The 15658-nt window shown below is 39.7% G+C and overlaps 1 protein-coding gene across 2 annotated transcripts in view; it reads left to right on the top strand.

The window, feature by feature from the left end:
• The window catches only part of LOC128244528 (uncharacterized), a 52511-nt gene that overhangs the window by 8571 nt on the left and 28282 nt on the right, over nt 1–15658 (top strand). For both annotated transcript variants that reach the window (XM_052962537.1, XM_052962531.1), the window contains 2 exons: nt 14393–14478; nt 15376–15496. In XM_052962537.1, the coding sequence (XP_052818497.1) occupies nt 14393–14478; nt 15376–15496 (207 nt within the window). The remainder of the gene's footprint in view (nt 1–14392; nt 14479–15375; nt 15497–15658) is intronic.

The following is a 15658-nucleotide window of genomic DNA, read 5'->3' on the forward strand; positions in this document are numbered from 1 at the left end:
GTTTTTATCTTATATTTATCTTTATATTATATTTTTACCAACGCTCTATCGATTGAGCTCACTCAATACTGAAGGTGGTGGTGGTGTTAGTAGTTTATACTCCGGGTCCCGGCGTGAACACATTTAAGGGTCCCAGAGTGACAGTTCAACAACCGCACAACACTCCTGGGCAGAACCAGTACTAGGTGCCTTCACCTCTGCAAGGAACTGACAACTTCTGTATATGCCAGGGGCAGTGGTACAGTGCGAATGGTCGTAGAAAGGATTTCATAACAAATCACAACAGTAGTGACCTGGTCCGCCCGGGAATCGAACCCGGGTTGTCCGATTCAGAGTTCTACACTCTACCGATTGAGCTAACCGGGCGGACATACTCACTACTGAGTGGGTGTGTAAGCTTATTTATATTCGCACTCGAGCCTTGCCCATTCGGCGAGTGCTCCATTAAGATTGTTAGTCATTTTAGGTTTTTGGAGCATAGTGCAAAGACAGAATGTAACCCTGAATGTTAGAGCTACACTGGTTCTTTAACGTGCACCAGTGTATAGCACTGTCACACGGGACCCCCATTTAACGTCCCTTCCGGAAAACGATTAGTTTTTGTTAATGATGCGACGGGGGATCGAACCTGCGACCCCTGGATTGATAGTCAAGTGTGTTATCTCAAGACCACGGATCCGCCACACTCACTTCTGAAGTGCAGATAGTCGGAGGTCGTTTGTTTATTTGAGTTTATCAAGGTCTGCCCGCGCCCATTGGCTGCATTATGGCTTGACCCCGCCGTGACGCCATCACGAGTTAAATTGTGTTTAAATGCCATAAGTGATATGAGATAGAAGTGACAGCAATTCGCAGTCAAATCCAGACTTTGGAAGGCTTGAAGAAACAGAGTGAGATACAAGAGATCCGGGTGCGATACCCTATCTCTTTGCGAAGAGACCTCTTGGTTCTTTAACGTGCTCGGTGTAAAGCACCGATACACGAGATACAACTTTCCTGGGTTGAACCAGTACTGAGTACACCACTTTTCCAAGCACTACCTTTTAAATGCCAAGCGCCTTAACCATGGCGGATAGCAAAGGGCAACTGATAAGCCACGCCTTATTTGGACGCTGATTGGTCAGTCTGGTATTGGCCGGCTAATTTGACTGACAGCCCGCGTTATGTCAATTAGTGACATGATCATTTGCTTATAAAAAACACATGGCCAGTGGGTCATAAAACTATACGAAATACAACTGAAACACACACACATTCTAAATTTTATTAATTAATTCGACAGACTGTGGAAATTTTAATGACCGAATTATAAATCAATTGAAGTAATGACATATAAATAAATCTATAAAAAGTCAGCTTCCTTATCTCACTAATTATTGTATTTAAACTACCTAATTTAAACAATTGTGACAACTGTTCTGAAGAAAGATGATAAAATCCGCTCCGAGATCATATCTAAAATAAGAGGCTACTGTTTTAAAAGAAAAGAGACTGATTATTTATTTAAATCAAGAACAAAAATATTAATTTCAAGTTTGCATGTTATTGAAAGTTCTGAATTTAAACTTATTGATCATCTCATAAACTGCATATTGAAACCGGCCAATATGGCCGAAATAGAATAGATAGAACCCAACGTTGTTGTACTATTTGTAACTCTAATGATTTAGAAGATGAATATCATTTAATCATAACATGTCCTGTATATAATGACTTCAGAAAAAATGATTAAAATATATTACATTAGAAACCCAGGTATGTACAAGTTTATCGAAATTATTGTTATCAAAAAACGTAAGCATACTAAGTAGCTTAAGTAAATTAATAAATCAAGCATTTATGTTACGAAATTCCTTACTAAATAACATCGTTTAGATCTTTCAAGTATTATGACATTTGTAAATAGCCTCCCATAATACTTCATTAGTTAATATAATATATATCTCAATTAGCATTTGAAATGTATCGTTTTTCCATTTATTGAAACTTTTTTTGTTCTTTAATTTAACTTACTTATACTATTGTCTTTTATTTGGCCATGAATCGTTGTGACCATACTGAATATTTAAATGTGTGTTTATATTTTCTATATTTTGTCAAGAAACTGTTAAATAACATGTTTACGACAAAAACATGTCTGGTCATCCGTCCATCCTTAAAACCGAAACCCGCCCGCCCGTCATTCCGTCCGTGCGTCCGTCCGTCCGTCCGTCCGTCCGTCCGTCCAATTTAAGAAGCAGCAATACAGATTTTTTTATTCCTAAATGTATTTAAAACGGCTCTAATTGTAAGCTTACTTTTCTCATAATTTGTTACCCATTAGTAACTTTATTTTCATTGATAGCGGTTGACCCTAACCCACCCATTGGTATGAGGGAGTTGCAATAAAGATGCCCTATCTTTCAAGTTGCACTCTTACATGTTTGACAATTTTAACTTATTTAAGTCAGAATCAGAATCAGCTAAATTTGGCATCAATGTCTTCATTTCAGTCATTAAGATATCTCACAATAATGATCTCAACTATTTGGAAATCTGCCGAAAATTCTATTTTTCTTTAATCGTAAGTATTATAGTAACGCTTTAAGAAAAATAGAAGAAAATTTATTTAAGGAAATATAACACACAATCTAACTTAATCATTATAATTATTATTATTGTTTATTTGTTATCATTAATATTATTATTATTATATATCCATCCCGAACATGCGAGTGTACGGACTCCGTACATACATATATATATATATATATATATATTTGCCAAAAATGCTGTGCATAAAATATGTTTTTCTTCAAAAGTACGTAAAAGAAATAAAAAGAAATGACTTTTTTTATATTCATTGATAACTCCGTATATCCATGGGTGAGAGAATGGATAAACGGAAGTCCGTACACGTAGTGTTCCGTATACGTATTCGTGTACGGGTCCCGTACACGTTGGGTGTACTGGGTCGAACACGCCCGTATATTAAAGATGTATGGGGTTGGGTTTAAAAGACTGGCCGGACCGGACCAAATCCGGACGAACGGAAATCTCCGAACTGTTACGGAATTCGTTCGTTTTTTTTTCTAATTTTGTGTAGGAGTGGCCGGACCGGACAAAATAAACATAATCATGGCTATGTTTTATAGATATTATATTTATTAAAGTTTTATTATGTCTGTCTGTCTGTGCGCCTGTACGTGCATCTGTATGTGCGGATGTACGTGCGTCTGTAGAAATGTCTGTCTGTATGTATGTCTGTGTGGCTGTGCGACTGTCTGTGCGTCTATATGCATGAACGTCTGTTTCTTTGTGCGTCTGTATGTATGTATGTCTGTATGACTGTGTGTCTGAATGTACGACTGTATGTGCGTCTGTATGTATGTATGTATGTATGTGACTATATTGTTCACACGGAATCATTTTCAAAGATTAAATTAACTTATGTATGTTTTTTAAAATACTTTGTAATAATCTGGTAATTATTGTTTTTATTATAATTTTATATTATTTTAATAATAATAATAGTTATTATTATTATTATTATTATTATTACTGTTATTATCATTATTATTATTATTATTATTATTGTTATTATTATTATTATTATTATTATTATTATTATTATTATTATTTTAAGCTGACATAATAAAATATATTAATTAATAAATAAAATATAAAAAAAAAAAAAAAAAAAATATGAAACATAGCAATGCGTATTTTAATTTGGGCCGGAAATTAGGTAAACTTCCGAACGATTTCCGTAACAGTTCGGAGATTTCAGTTGGTCCGGATATTCAACAATTTTCCGCAGTGTTAGTACAAAATGCGGTACACATGTTGTGAATCATCATTCATGAAGTATGATAAGCCGTCTCATGTCGCGCTTGTGTTCTAATTTTATTTGTGTTATGTTAGGCTCTTTTTCATTGGCTATAGGTAATCGCCAAGGTTTACCGACTGCAAGATAATCTATTAATAGAATACAGTGAAACGCCTCTGATTGGCTGAAATTGTCTCTGTTTGCTCTCCGAATCTTGGCGATTGATCCAGAGTATGGTCACATATCATCAACATTCTGGTGAGCGAGAAAGATCAACATGATGGGTTCTAAACTTATAATGTATGGCTTATAGGAAGCACATTTTTATATATAATCTGTTCATTTTATACTGTCAGTGAGTTCAAATTTAATTTTGAAACGAAGCTGATCTCAGAGACGGTCTCTGCATCTTTTAAGGATTTTCGAAAGTTTTTTTTTTTTGGACACTTAAAAGTTGCAAATATAATTTCGAAATTTGGATTCAAGGCTTTATCTCCTCCACCCCATAAATAACAAACTAAACACAACATTTACTTTTTATTATGATTGAAAGCAACTGTTTGCTTTTTTCATATTTTAATATTGAAGAGAAAACAAATGACACATAAAAAACCTCAATCAAATTTTACAAACCCTACCTACATATAGGCGACCCTACCGATTTTATAATCAATTGGTTTAAAAAATATTAAAACAATTGTATTAATACTTGTGGTACATCTTCTTTGGGAATAAGAGTGCATCTTTTTTAATATGTAGTTTAAACATTTTTACGTTTTATACAGGAATTCTTTAACGCTATTCGCCGTTCTTATATCAATATTCTTAAATCAAGCCTTATAAAAAATACATGTTTTAACTCTAACCAAATCTTTGTTTTGCCTTATAGTTCTTAACACAAATAAATTATTATAACAGTACAATCATTTAAATAAAAGATTAAATGAGTCGCTTTGCTTTATAAATCTTTAATTTTAAATTACAGTACCTGTTTCTCAAGTTATAAATGGTATGATATCATTGCCAGTAAGTGTAACTGACCATCAAATTTTTGATCAAACAAACGCACTGAACGACCCCTGCTGAGAAAAGTTATAAATAGGTCAGATCTAAGTTGATTACATAAGAAACACCCGCTGCTGACAGTTTATAGTATATTAATTAAGCATCATCAAAGGAACTCCAGATAATGGGAGCAGAAATTAAATATCTGCGGGTGGTTGCTTATATCAACTAAAATGACTCAACAAAGGGCTACACTGTATACATAGATATTCTTAACCACAGATCAAGAGAGGAAATGTTTCACTTTTCATTAATCTTTACTTATATATATATATATATATATATATATATATATATATATATATATATATATATATATATATTTAATAATTGAAATGAAAGAAGTCGATCATTGTCATGTACTAAATCGTTAAAATGTTTAGTATGTACTGAAATAAATGTAGAGAAATAAATTACTTGACATGACACAGCCGTACACAGCCATTTATTTTGTACAAGTACATACTGAGCCAACAATCAAAGTCACTGTTATCTTAACATTCCAATGACAGGATGATGAAGATTTAAATTCAGTGTTTCAATGTCTAATATGTTGTTTAAATAGTTCAGCGTATACTTTGTTGCAGCCCTTCTAAAGGGACTGTCTCACAGATAATAAAATAGCGGAAAAAAATAAAATTGTCGAATAATGACATACACTTGGCATCGATGTGTACAAAGCATTGCAACTTACTAACTGAAGTACCACATAGTTTACAATTTATTTAAGTTTAGCAGTTATATTGTATTTTACCAAAAAAGTACTGGGTAAGTCTACCAGGTAGAATTCATTCCTTATGTGTGATTGGCTAGTCGGTGTTATCACGTGATATTACCGAAATAGCTTTATAATTTAATTATGTCACCCGTAGTCTTGATAGCTTAGTAAGGAAGACGCTGGACTTCAATTTTGGCGACGCAGGTTCGAACCCGGTCTCGTACACAATCTTTTTTTTTACATTTTAGTACTTTTTTACAATTATGACATCAAAGCGTAACAAATTCTATAAGATTAATGTCCTGAGATTCGTTACAGAAAAAACTTTTTGGTGCAAATCTGTGACACATATTTTGCTTAATGAAACCCCCTCTGTCCCCCTCTACTTAAACACTGTTTACACTCCGAACCTCTTATACCATCCAAAATGTTACCTCTGTGTACCCTCCGTTGATACGTATGTACGGTACTAGTCAATAGTTTGCTCGCCATTAGAATGTTTGTCGTTAGATGCGAACCGGGGATTGCAAATTTCTATATATAAAGCATTGAATGTAAATTTTTGGCAATATCTGTCTCTAAATATATAAAGCTATTGTTTTTGTTGAGCAGGTGTTATTCCCATATTGTTCGTTTTATTTTCGGCAATTTTAATTCGAACCTGCGCTAGACGTACCCACTTCAATTGCAAATCAGCGCCTAGGATTCAAACCTGTTGTCTACTAGCCGGCGTTAATAAATCTCCATTGACATGAAGAATAGATCCCTGCCTGGAATTCAGTTACATATACTTTTTAATGAGTTTTAAATAACCATGATTGTTTCGAATCAACCTGACAATGCCTAGCTGAACATGAGCCAAAGGAGCGTTAAGCGAAGAATGTTCAACATTACACTTTTCGCTAATGTTCCCTCAGTCGAATTTTCGGGTTCTATTTTCGCCTACTCAGGACAAAAGCTCCAACTATCGAAATAGCACACATTGTAGGGCTCGTGGCCTAGTTCATCCCTGCACTTTTCGTTATGGTCCCCTTACTCGAATTTTCGGGTCAGTGCGTCCCCAAAATGGCTTTTACAGCAGCAAATTTCGATTTTCGAGCTCTATTTTCGCCTACTCAGGACAAAAGCTCCAACTATCGAAATAGCACACATTGTAGGGCTCGTGGCCTAGTTCATCCCTGCACTTTTCGTTATGGTCCCCTTACTCGAATTTTCGGGTCAGTGCGTCCCCAAAATGGCTTTTACAGCAGCAAATTTCGATTTTCGAGCTCTATTTTCGCCTACTCAGGACAAAAGCTCCAACTATCGAAATAGCACACATTGTAGGGCTCGTGGCCTAGTTCATCCCTGCACTTTTCGTTATGGTCCCCTTACTCGAATTTTCGGGTCAGTGCGTCCCCAAAATGGCTTTTACAGCAGCAAATTTCGATTTTCGAGCTCTATTTTCGCCTACTCAGGACAAAAGCTCCAACTATCGAAATAGCACACATTGTAGGGCTCGTGGCCTAGTTCATCCCTGCACTTTTCGTTATGGTCCCCTTACTCGAATTTTCGGGTCAGTGCGTCCCCAAAATGGCTTTTACAGCAGCAAATTTCGATTTTCGAGCTCTATTTTCGCCTACTCAGGACAAAAGCTCCAACTATCGAAATAGCACACATTGTAGGGCTCGTGGCCTAGTTCATCCCTGCACTTTTCGTTATGGTCCCCTTACTCGAATTTTCGGGTCAGTGCGTCCCCAAAATGGCTTTTACAGCAGCAAATTTCGATTTTCGAGCTCTATTTTCGCCTACTCAGGACAAAAGCTCCAACTATCGAAATAGCACACATTGTAGGGCTCGTGGCCTAGTTCATCCCTGCACTTTTCGTTATGGTCCCCTTACTCGAATTTTCGGGTCAGTGCGTCCCCAAAATGGCTTTTACAGCAGCAAATTTCGATTTTCGAGCTCTATTTTCGCCTACTCAGGACAAAAGCTCCAACTATCGAAATAGCACACATTGTAGGGCTCGTGGCCTAGTTCATCCCTGCACTTTTCGTTATGGTCCCCTTACTCGAATTTTCGGGTCAGTGCGTCCCCAAAATGGCTTTTACAGCAGCAAATTTCGATTTTCGAGCTCTATTTTCGCCTACTCAGGACAAAAGCTCCAACTATCGAAATAGCACACATTGTAGGGCTCGTGGCCTAGTTCATCCCTGCACTTTTCGTTATGGTCCCCTTACTCGAATTTTCGGGTCAGTGCGTCCCCAAAATGGCTTTTACAGCAGCAAATTTCGATTTTCGAGCTCTATTTTCGCCTACTCAGGACAAAAGCTCCAACTATCGAAATAGCACACATTGTAGGGCTCGTGGCCTAGTTCATCCCTGCACTTTTCGTTATGGTCCCCTTACTCGAATTTTCGGGTCAGTGCGTCCCCAAAATGGCTTTTACAGCAGCAAATTTCGATTTTCGAGCTCTATTTTCGCCTACTCAGGACAAAAGCTCCAACTATCGAAATAGCACACATTGTAGGGCTCGTGGCCTAGTTCATCCCTGCACTTTTCGTTATGGTCCCCTTACTCGAATTTTCGGGTCAGTGCGTCCCCAAAATGGCTTTTACAGCAGCAAATTTCGATTTTCGAGCTCTATTTTCGCCTACTCAGGACAAAAGCTCCAACTATCGAAATAGCACACATTGTAGGGCTCGTGGCCTAGTTCATCCCTGCACTTTTCGTTATGGTCCCCTTACTCGAATTTTCGGGTCAGTGCGTCCCCAAAATGGCTTTTACAGCAGCAAATTTCGATTTTCGAGCTCTATTTTCGCCTACTCAGGACAAAAGCTCCAACTATCGAAATAGCACACATTGTAGGGCTCGTGGCCTAGTTCATCCCTGCACTTTTCGTTATGGTCCCCTTACTCGAATTTTCGGGTCAGTGCGTCCCCAAAATGGCTTTTACAGCAGCAAATTTCGATTTTCGAGCTCTATTTTCGCCTACTCAGGACAAAAGCTCCAACTATCGAAATAGCACACATTGTAGGGCTCGTGGCCTAGTTCATCCCTGCACTTTTCGTTATGGTCCCCTTACTCGAATTTTCGGGTCAGTGCGTCCCCAAAATGGCTTTTACAGCAGCAAATTTCGATTTTCGAGCTCTATTTTCGCCTACTCAGGACAAAAGCTCCAACTATCGAAATAGCACACATTGTAGGGCTCGTGGCCTAGTTCATCCCTGCACTTTTCGTTATGGTCCCCTTACTCGAATTTTCGGGTCAGTGCGTCCCCAAAATGGCTTTTACAGCAGCAAATTTCGATTTTCGAGCTCTATTTTCGCCTACTCAGGACAAAAGCTCCAACTATCGAAATAGCACACATTGTAGGGCTCGTGGCCTAGTTCATCCCTGCACTTTTCGTTATGGTCCCCTTACTCGAATTTTCGGGTCAGTGCGTCCCCAAAATGGCTTTTACAGCAGCAAATTTCGATTTTCGAGCTCTATTTTCGCCTACTCAGGACAAAAGCTCCAACTATCGAAATAGCACACATTGTAGGGCTCGTGGCCTAGTTCATCCCTGCACTTTTCGTTATGGTCCCCTTACTCGAATTTTCGGGTCAGTGCGTCCCCAAAATGGCTTTTACAGCAGCAAATTTCGATTTTCGAGCTCTATTTTCGCCTACTCAGGACAAAAGCTCCAACTATCGAAATAGCACACATTGTAGGGCTCGTGGCCTAGTTCATCCCTGCACTTTTCGTTATGGTCCCCTTACTCGAATTTTCGGGTCAGTGCGTCCCCAAAATGGCTTTTACAGCAGCAAATTTCGATTTTCGAGCTCTATTTTCGCCTACTCAGGACAAAAGCTCCAACTATCGAAATAGCACACATTGTAGGGCTCGTGGCCTAGTTCATCCCTGCACTTTTCGTTATGGTCCCCTTACTCGAATTTTCGGGTCAGTGCGTCCCCAAAATGGCTTTTACAGCAGCAAATTTCGATTTTCGAGCTCTATTTTCGCCTACTCAGGACAAAAGCTCCAACTATCGAAATAGCACACATTGTAGGGCTCGTGGCCTAGTTCATCCCTGCACTTTTCGTTATGGTCCCCTTACTCGAATTTTCGGGTCAGTGCGTCCCCAAAATGGCTTTTACAGCAGCAAATTTCGATTTTCGAGCTCTATTTTCGCCTACTCAGGACAAAAGCTCCAACTATCGAAATAGCACACATTGTAGGGCTCGTGGCCTAGTTCATCCCTGCACTTTTCGTTATGGTCCCCTTACTCGAATTTTCGGGTCAGTGCGTCCCCAAAATGGCTTTTACAGCAGCAAATTTCGATTTTCGAGCTCTATTTTCGCCTACTCAGGACAAAAGCTCCAACTATCGAAATAGCACACATTGTAGGGCTCGTGGCCTAGTTCATCCCTGCACTTTTCGTTATGGTCCCCTTACTCGAATTTTCGGGTCAGTGCGTCCCCAAAATGGCTTTTACAGCAGCAAATTTCGATTTTCGAGCTCTATTTTCGCCTACTCAGGACAAAAGCTCCAACTATCGAAATAGCACACATTGTAGGGCTCGTGGCCTAGTTCATCCCTGCACTTTTCGTTATGGTCCCCTTACTCGAATTTTCGGGTCAGTGCGTCCCCAAAATGGCTTTTACAGCAGCAAATTTCGATTTTCGAGCTCTATTTTCGCCTACTCAGGACAAAAGCTCCAACTATCGAAATAGCACACATTGTAGGGCTCGTGGCCTAGTTCATCCCTGCACTTTTCGTTATGGTCCCCTTACTCGAATTTTCGGGTCAGTGCGTCCCCAAAATGGCTTTTACAGCAGCAAATTTCGATTTTCGAGCTCTATTTTCGCCTACTCAGGACAAAAGCTCCAACTATCGAAATAGCACACATTGTAGGGCTCGTGGCCTAGTTCATCCCTGCACTTTTCGTTATGGTCCCCTTACTCGAATTTTCGGGTCAGTGCGTCCCCAAAATGGCTTTTACAGCAGCAAATTTCGATTTTCGAGCTCTATTTTCGCCTACTCAGGACAAAAGCTCCAACTATCGAAATAGCACACATTGTAGGGCTCGTGGCCTAGTTCATCCCTGCACTTTTCGTTATGGTCCCCTTACTCGAATTTTCGGGTCAGTGCGTCCCCAAAATGGCTTTTACAGCAGCAAATTTCGATTTTCGAGCTCTATTTTCGCCTACTCAGGACAAAAGCTCCAACTATCGAAATAGCACACATTGTAGGGCTCGTGGCCTAGTTCATCCCTGCACTTTTCGTTATGGTCCCCTTACTCGAATTTTCGGGTCAGTGCGTCCCCAAAATGGCTTTTACAGCAGCAAATTTCGATTTTCGAGCTCTATTTTCGCCTACTCAGGACAAAAGCTCCAACTATCGAAATAGCACACATTGTAGGGCTCGTGGCCTAGTTCATCCCTGCACTTTTCGTTATGGTCCCCTTACTCGAATTTTCGGGTCAGTGCGTCCCCAAAATGGCTTTTACAGCAGCAAATTTCGATTTTCGAGCTCTATTTTCGCCTACTCAGGACAAAAGCTCCAACTATCGAAATAGCACACATTGTAGGGCTCGTGGCCTAGTTCATCCCTGCACTTTTCGTTATGGTCCCCTTACTCGAATTTTCGGGTCAGTGCGTCCCCAAAATGGCTTTTACAGCAGCAAATTTCGATTTTCGAGCTCTATTTTCGCCTACTCAGGACAAAAGCTCCAACTATCGAAATAGCACACATTGTAGGGCTCGTGGCCTAGTTCATCCCTGCACTTTTCGTTATGGTCCCCTTACTCGAATTTTCGGGTCAGTGCGTCCCCAAAATGGCTTTTACAGCAGCAAATTTCGATTTTCGAGCTCTATTTTCGCCTACTCAGGACAAAAGCTCCAACTATCGAAATAGCACACATTGTAGGGCTCGTGGCCTAGTTCATCCCTGCACTTTTCGTTATGGTCCCCTTACTCGAATTTTCGGGTCAGTGCGTCCCCAAAATGGCTTTTACAGCAGCAAATTTCGATTTTCGAGCTCTATTTTCGCCTACTCAGGACAAAAGCTCCAACTATCGAAATAGCACACATTGTAGGGCTCGTGGCCTAGTTCATCCCTGCACTTTTCGTTATGGTCCCCTTACTCGAATTTTCGGGTCAGTGCGTCCCCAAAATGGCTTTTACAGCAGCAAATTTCGATTTTCGAGCTCTATTTTCGCCTACTCAGGACAAAAGCTCCAACTATCGAAATAGCACACATTGTAGGGCTCGTGGCCTAGTTCATCCCTGCACTTTTCGTTATGGTCCCCTTACTCGAATTTTCGGGTCAGTGCGTCCCCAAAATGGCTTTTACAGCAGCAAATTTCGATTTTCGAGCTCTATTTTCGCCTACTCAGGACAAAAGCTCCAACTATCGAAATAGCACACATTGTAGGGCTCGTGGCCTAGTTCATCCCTGCACTTTTCGTTATGGTCCCCTTACTCGAATTTTCGGGTCAGTGCGTCCCCAAAATGGCTTTTACAGCAGCAAATTTCGATTTTCGAGCTCTATTTTCGCCTACTCAGGACAAAAGCTCCAACTATCGAAATAGCACACATTGTAGGGCTCGTGGCCTAGTTCATCCCTGCACTTTTCGTTATGGTCCCCTTACTCGAATTTTCGGGTCAGTGCGTCCCCAAAATGGCTTTTACAGCAGCAAATTTCGATTTTCGAGCTCTATTTTCGCCTACTCAGGACAAAAGCTCCAACTATCGAAATAGCACACATTGTAGGGCTCGTGGCCTAGTTCATCCCTGCACTTTTCGTTATGGTCCCCTTACTCGAATTTTCGGGTCAGTGCGTCCCCAAAATGGCTTTTACAGCAGCAAATTTCGATTTTCGAGCTCTATTTTCGCCTACTCAGGACAAAAGCTCCAACTATCGAAATAGCACACATTGTAGGCTCGTGGCCTAGTTCATCCCTGCACTTTTCGTTATGGTCCCCTTACTCGAATTTTCGGGTCAGTGCGTCCCCAAATGGCCTTTTACAGCAGCAAATTTCGATTTTCGAGCTCTATTTTCGCCCTACTCAGGACAAAAGCTCCAACTATCGAAATAGCACACATTGTAGGGCTCGTGGCCTAGTTCATCCCTGCACTTTTCGTTATCGTCCCCTTACTCGAATTTTCGGGTCAGTGCGTCCCCAAAATGGCTTTTACAGCAGCAATTTCGATTTTCGAGCTCTATTTTCGCCTACTCAGGACAAAAGCTCCAACTATCGAAATAGCACACATTGTAGGGCTCCGTGGCCTAGTTCATCCCTGCACTTTTCGTTTATGGTCCCCTTACTCGAATTTTCGGGTCCAGTGCGTCCCAAAATGGCTTTTACAGCAGCAAATTTCGATTTTCGAGCTCTATTTTCGCCTACTCAGGACAAAAGCTCCAACTATCGAAATAGCACACATTGTAGGGCTCGTGGCCTAGTTCATCCCTGCACTTTTCGTTATGGTCCCCTTACTCGAATTTTCGGGTCAGTGCGTCCCCAAATGGCTTTTACAGCAGCAAATTTCGATTTTCGAGCTCTATTTTCGCCTACTCAGGACAAAAGCTCCAACTATCGAAATAGCACACATTGTAGGGCTCGTGGCCTAGTTCATCCCTGCACTTTTCGTTATGGTCCCCTTACTCGAATTTTCGGGTCAGTGCGTCCCCAAAATGGCTTTTACAGCAGCAAATTTCGATTTTCGAGCTCTATTTTCGCCTACTCAGGACAAAAGCTCCAACTATCGAAATAGCACACATTGTAGGGCTCGTGGCCTAGTTCATCCCTGCACTTTTCGTCCGCATGGTATTTGAACATTTATCATACCTACTCGTAATGATAGTCAAATCTTAGGCATTGTAGTTTCCTTACTATCAATAAAGATTACGTTTAGTTGGTATGGTCCCGTTGTTCCGAGAAATTGTTCTTTCGCAAGAAAATAACTGTGTTGGTGGACCGCTTATCAAAAAGACCCGAAGTAATCAAAAGTTTACCAAACATTAAGCTAAAACAGTAAAATCTCATTTTTTCTTACCACTATTTATATTCCTATAAACAGCTGGAAAGCATACAATGATTAACTAAAGTAGTATATAGTTCATATTAATCATTATATTCATATCTAAAAAATGTAGCAGCTAGCTGCCAGCAGCTAGCTGCCAGCAGCATATCAACTTGCTGCTGGCAGCTTGCTGCTATGCTGTTGTGCTGCTAACTTCACGCACATCAATATGTTTCAGTCTAACGACTAACATTTACTTCATCTCAACCGAAGACGTGATCACCATTTGAATGAAATACACGCAGTAAATGTAAATATAGGATTAGATCCGTTTATAATATGATGATACATCTAAATAATGATCATCTATTGATCATGTTTAAAACATGTACACCCGATAACATTTTGAAAAAAAAACAGGAAAGGAAAAGGAAGCATTTGTCAATATTTAAGTTTCTGCTTTATCATTTTACAGAATACTAACACCATTGACGATGAACGGGAATGCCACTGAGGAGTTACGATTTGTATTTGGGCCTTATTAAAACTATTCGGTACCATATAACTTTGGGTTATTCGACCCTTTATTTCTTTTGATACAGCAGACAACACAATTAATTTCAAAAACGCAACCTTTTGAAACTTCAAGGACCATACTCACCAATGGTTTTAATCGGACTGCTTGGATGTGGTGTTTAATACACTCTTTAAGCAAACTCCTAAATTTATAAGAAATACAACACTACACAAATGTATGCATGTTATGTTTCTCAGAGAATGATGTAAAAAGAACATATGTTTTTTCTATACGTTCAGCCGAAGATTCCACCCTTACAACGGTTCCGGAACTACGCCAAGCTCGCGCTCATCTGTGTGAAACTCTGCAAGTACAGCCACGAAGCGTACGTACTTTTTGTCGTTTTTCAGGTTCTGTAAAAGAGAATTATTGTAATCTGCAGTTTCAGTGTGTTTATACCACGTGATTAAATATCACGTGAATGCTACGACATAGTCAAGTTATCTTTGTTTTAAGTCTTCATTCGAAGCAAAATGTTGCCTTCCGACGTAGCATTTATGGCGTAATTTATCACGAGGTATACACACACTGAGCTTTAGTCGTGGCAATATCTCCGCGAATAGTTGTATTATTTATAATGACTCTTATGTTTTATTTTACGATATTTCGTAAAAACTCTTTTATAGCATTAATAAATTCCCTATTTTCATTCAAAGCTTGTGTTACGTTTTCCCTTCATCCATACGAGTTCGACCCGGCCTGTGACTTAGTACCTTGACGTTCAGTGGACAATACATAGATAATAAAACATAAACTTTATCAACAAAGGCGTATAATAAAAAGAACTTTTCGAAAGGATACCTTGTCTTCGACCTAGAGCACGTCTCCGTGTGTAAATATGCATCCTTCGAACGCTACACGGTCTCAAATAATGTGTTTACACATCGAACTCAACGTGAAACATGACTGCAGAAAAACGTCTTATGATATTATCTCTATGTTTGGTCATTTAAAGTAAACGAAACGTATATTTCATTGACGAACACTTCATCGCTTTTGTGCCTGTCTGAAAACATTTACGAGACATATACCAAGATGTTGCACCTCGTGAACAAATAGACGACGATATTTACATGGGAGTTGTATGAGACAATTGGAACGGAGTCTTGTTAGTTTCAAAATGGGTATTGCATTTTCACTCAGTTGCATTTTTTACGTTTGTAACTGCCGACAATTTCTGTTGCACCATGTCAATGTGTCCCCTCTATATATTATACTCCAGTGTCGCAGCCGACAGTGATGAGTACTTGTCCATCCTCCAGATCACCCAGGACTACGTCACAAAAACTGACGACCAGGACGGACTCTTCTTTGATCACACACTCTTCAAGGCCAACAAAGAGGTGCTGGGCAAAGTCTATAACAACTTTCTAATTTAATTCTGATTATAAAATTGCATATACGGGGCCTGGCATGATTCTTAGCCGACTTTATAGCCTTCTTTATCAAGCAAACCAAACAACCGGTAATACATCCTCTTTTTCACTGCGCATTCTTTACGACAT

The sequence above is a fragment of the Mya arenaria genome, chromosome 2 (assembly GCF_026914265.1).
Source record: "Mya arenaria isolate MELC-2E11 chromosome 2, ASM2691426v1".
NCBI lineage: Eukaryota > Metazoa > Mollusca > Bivalvia > Myida > Myidae > Mya > Mya arenaria.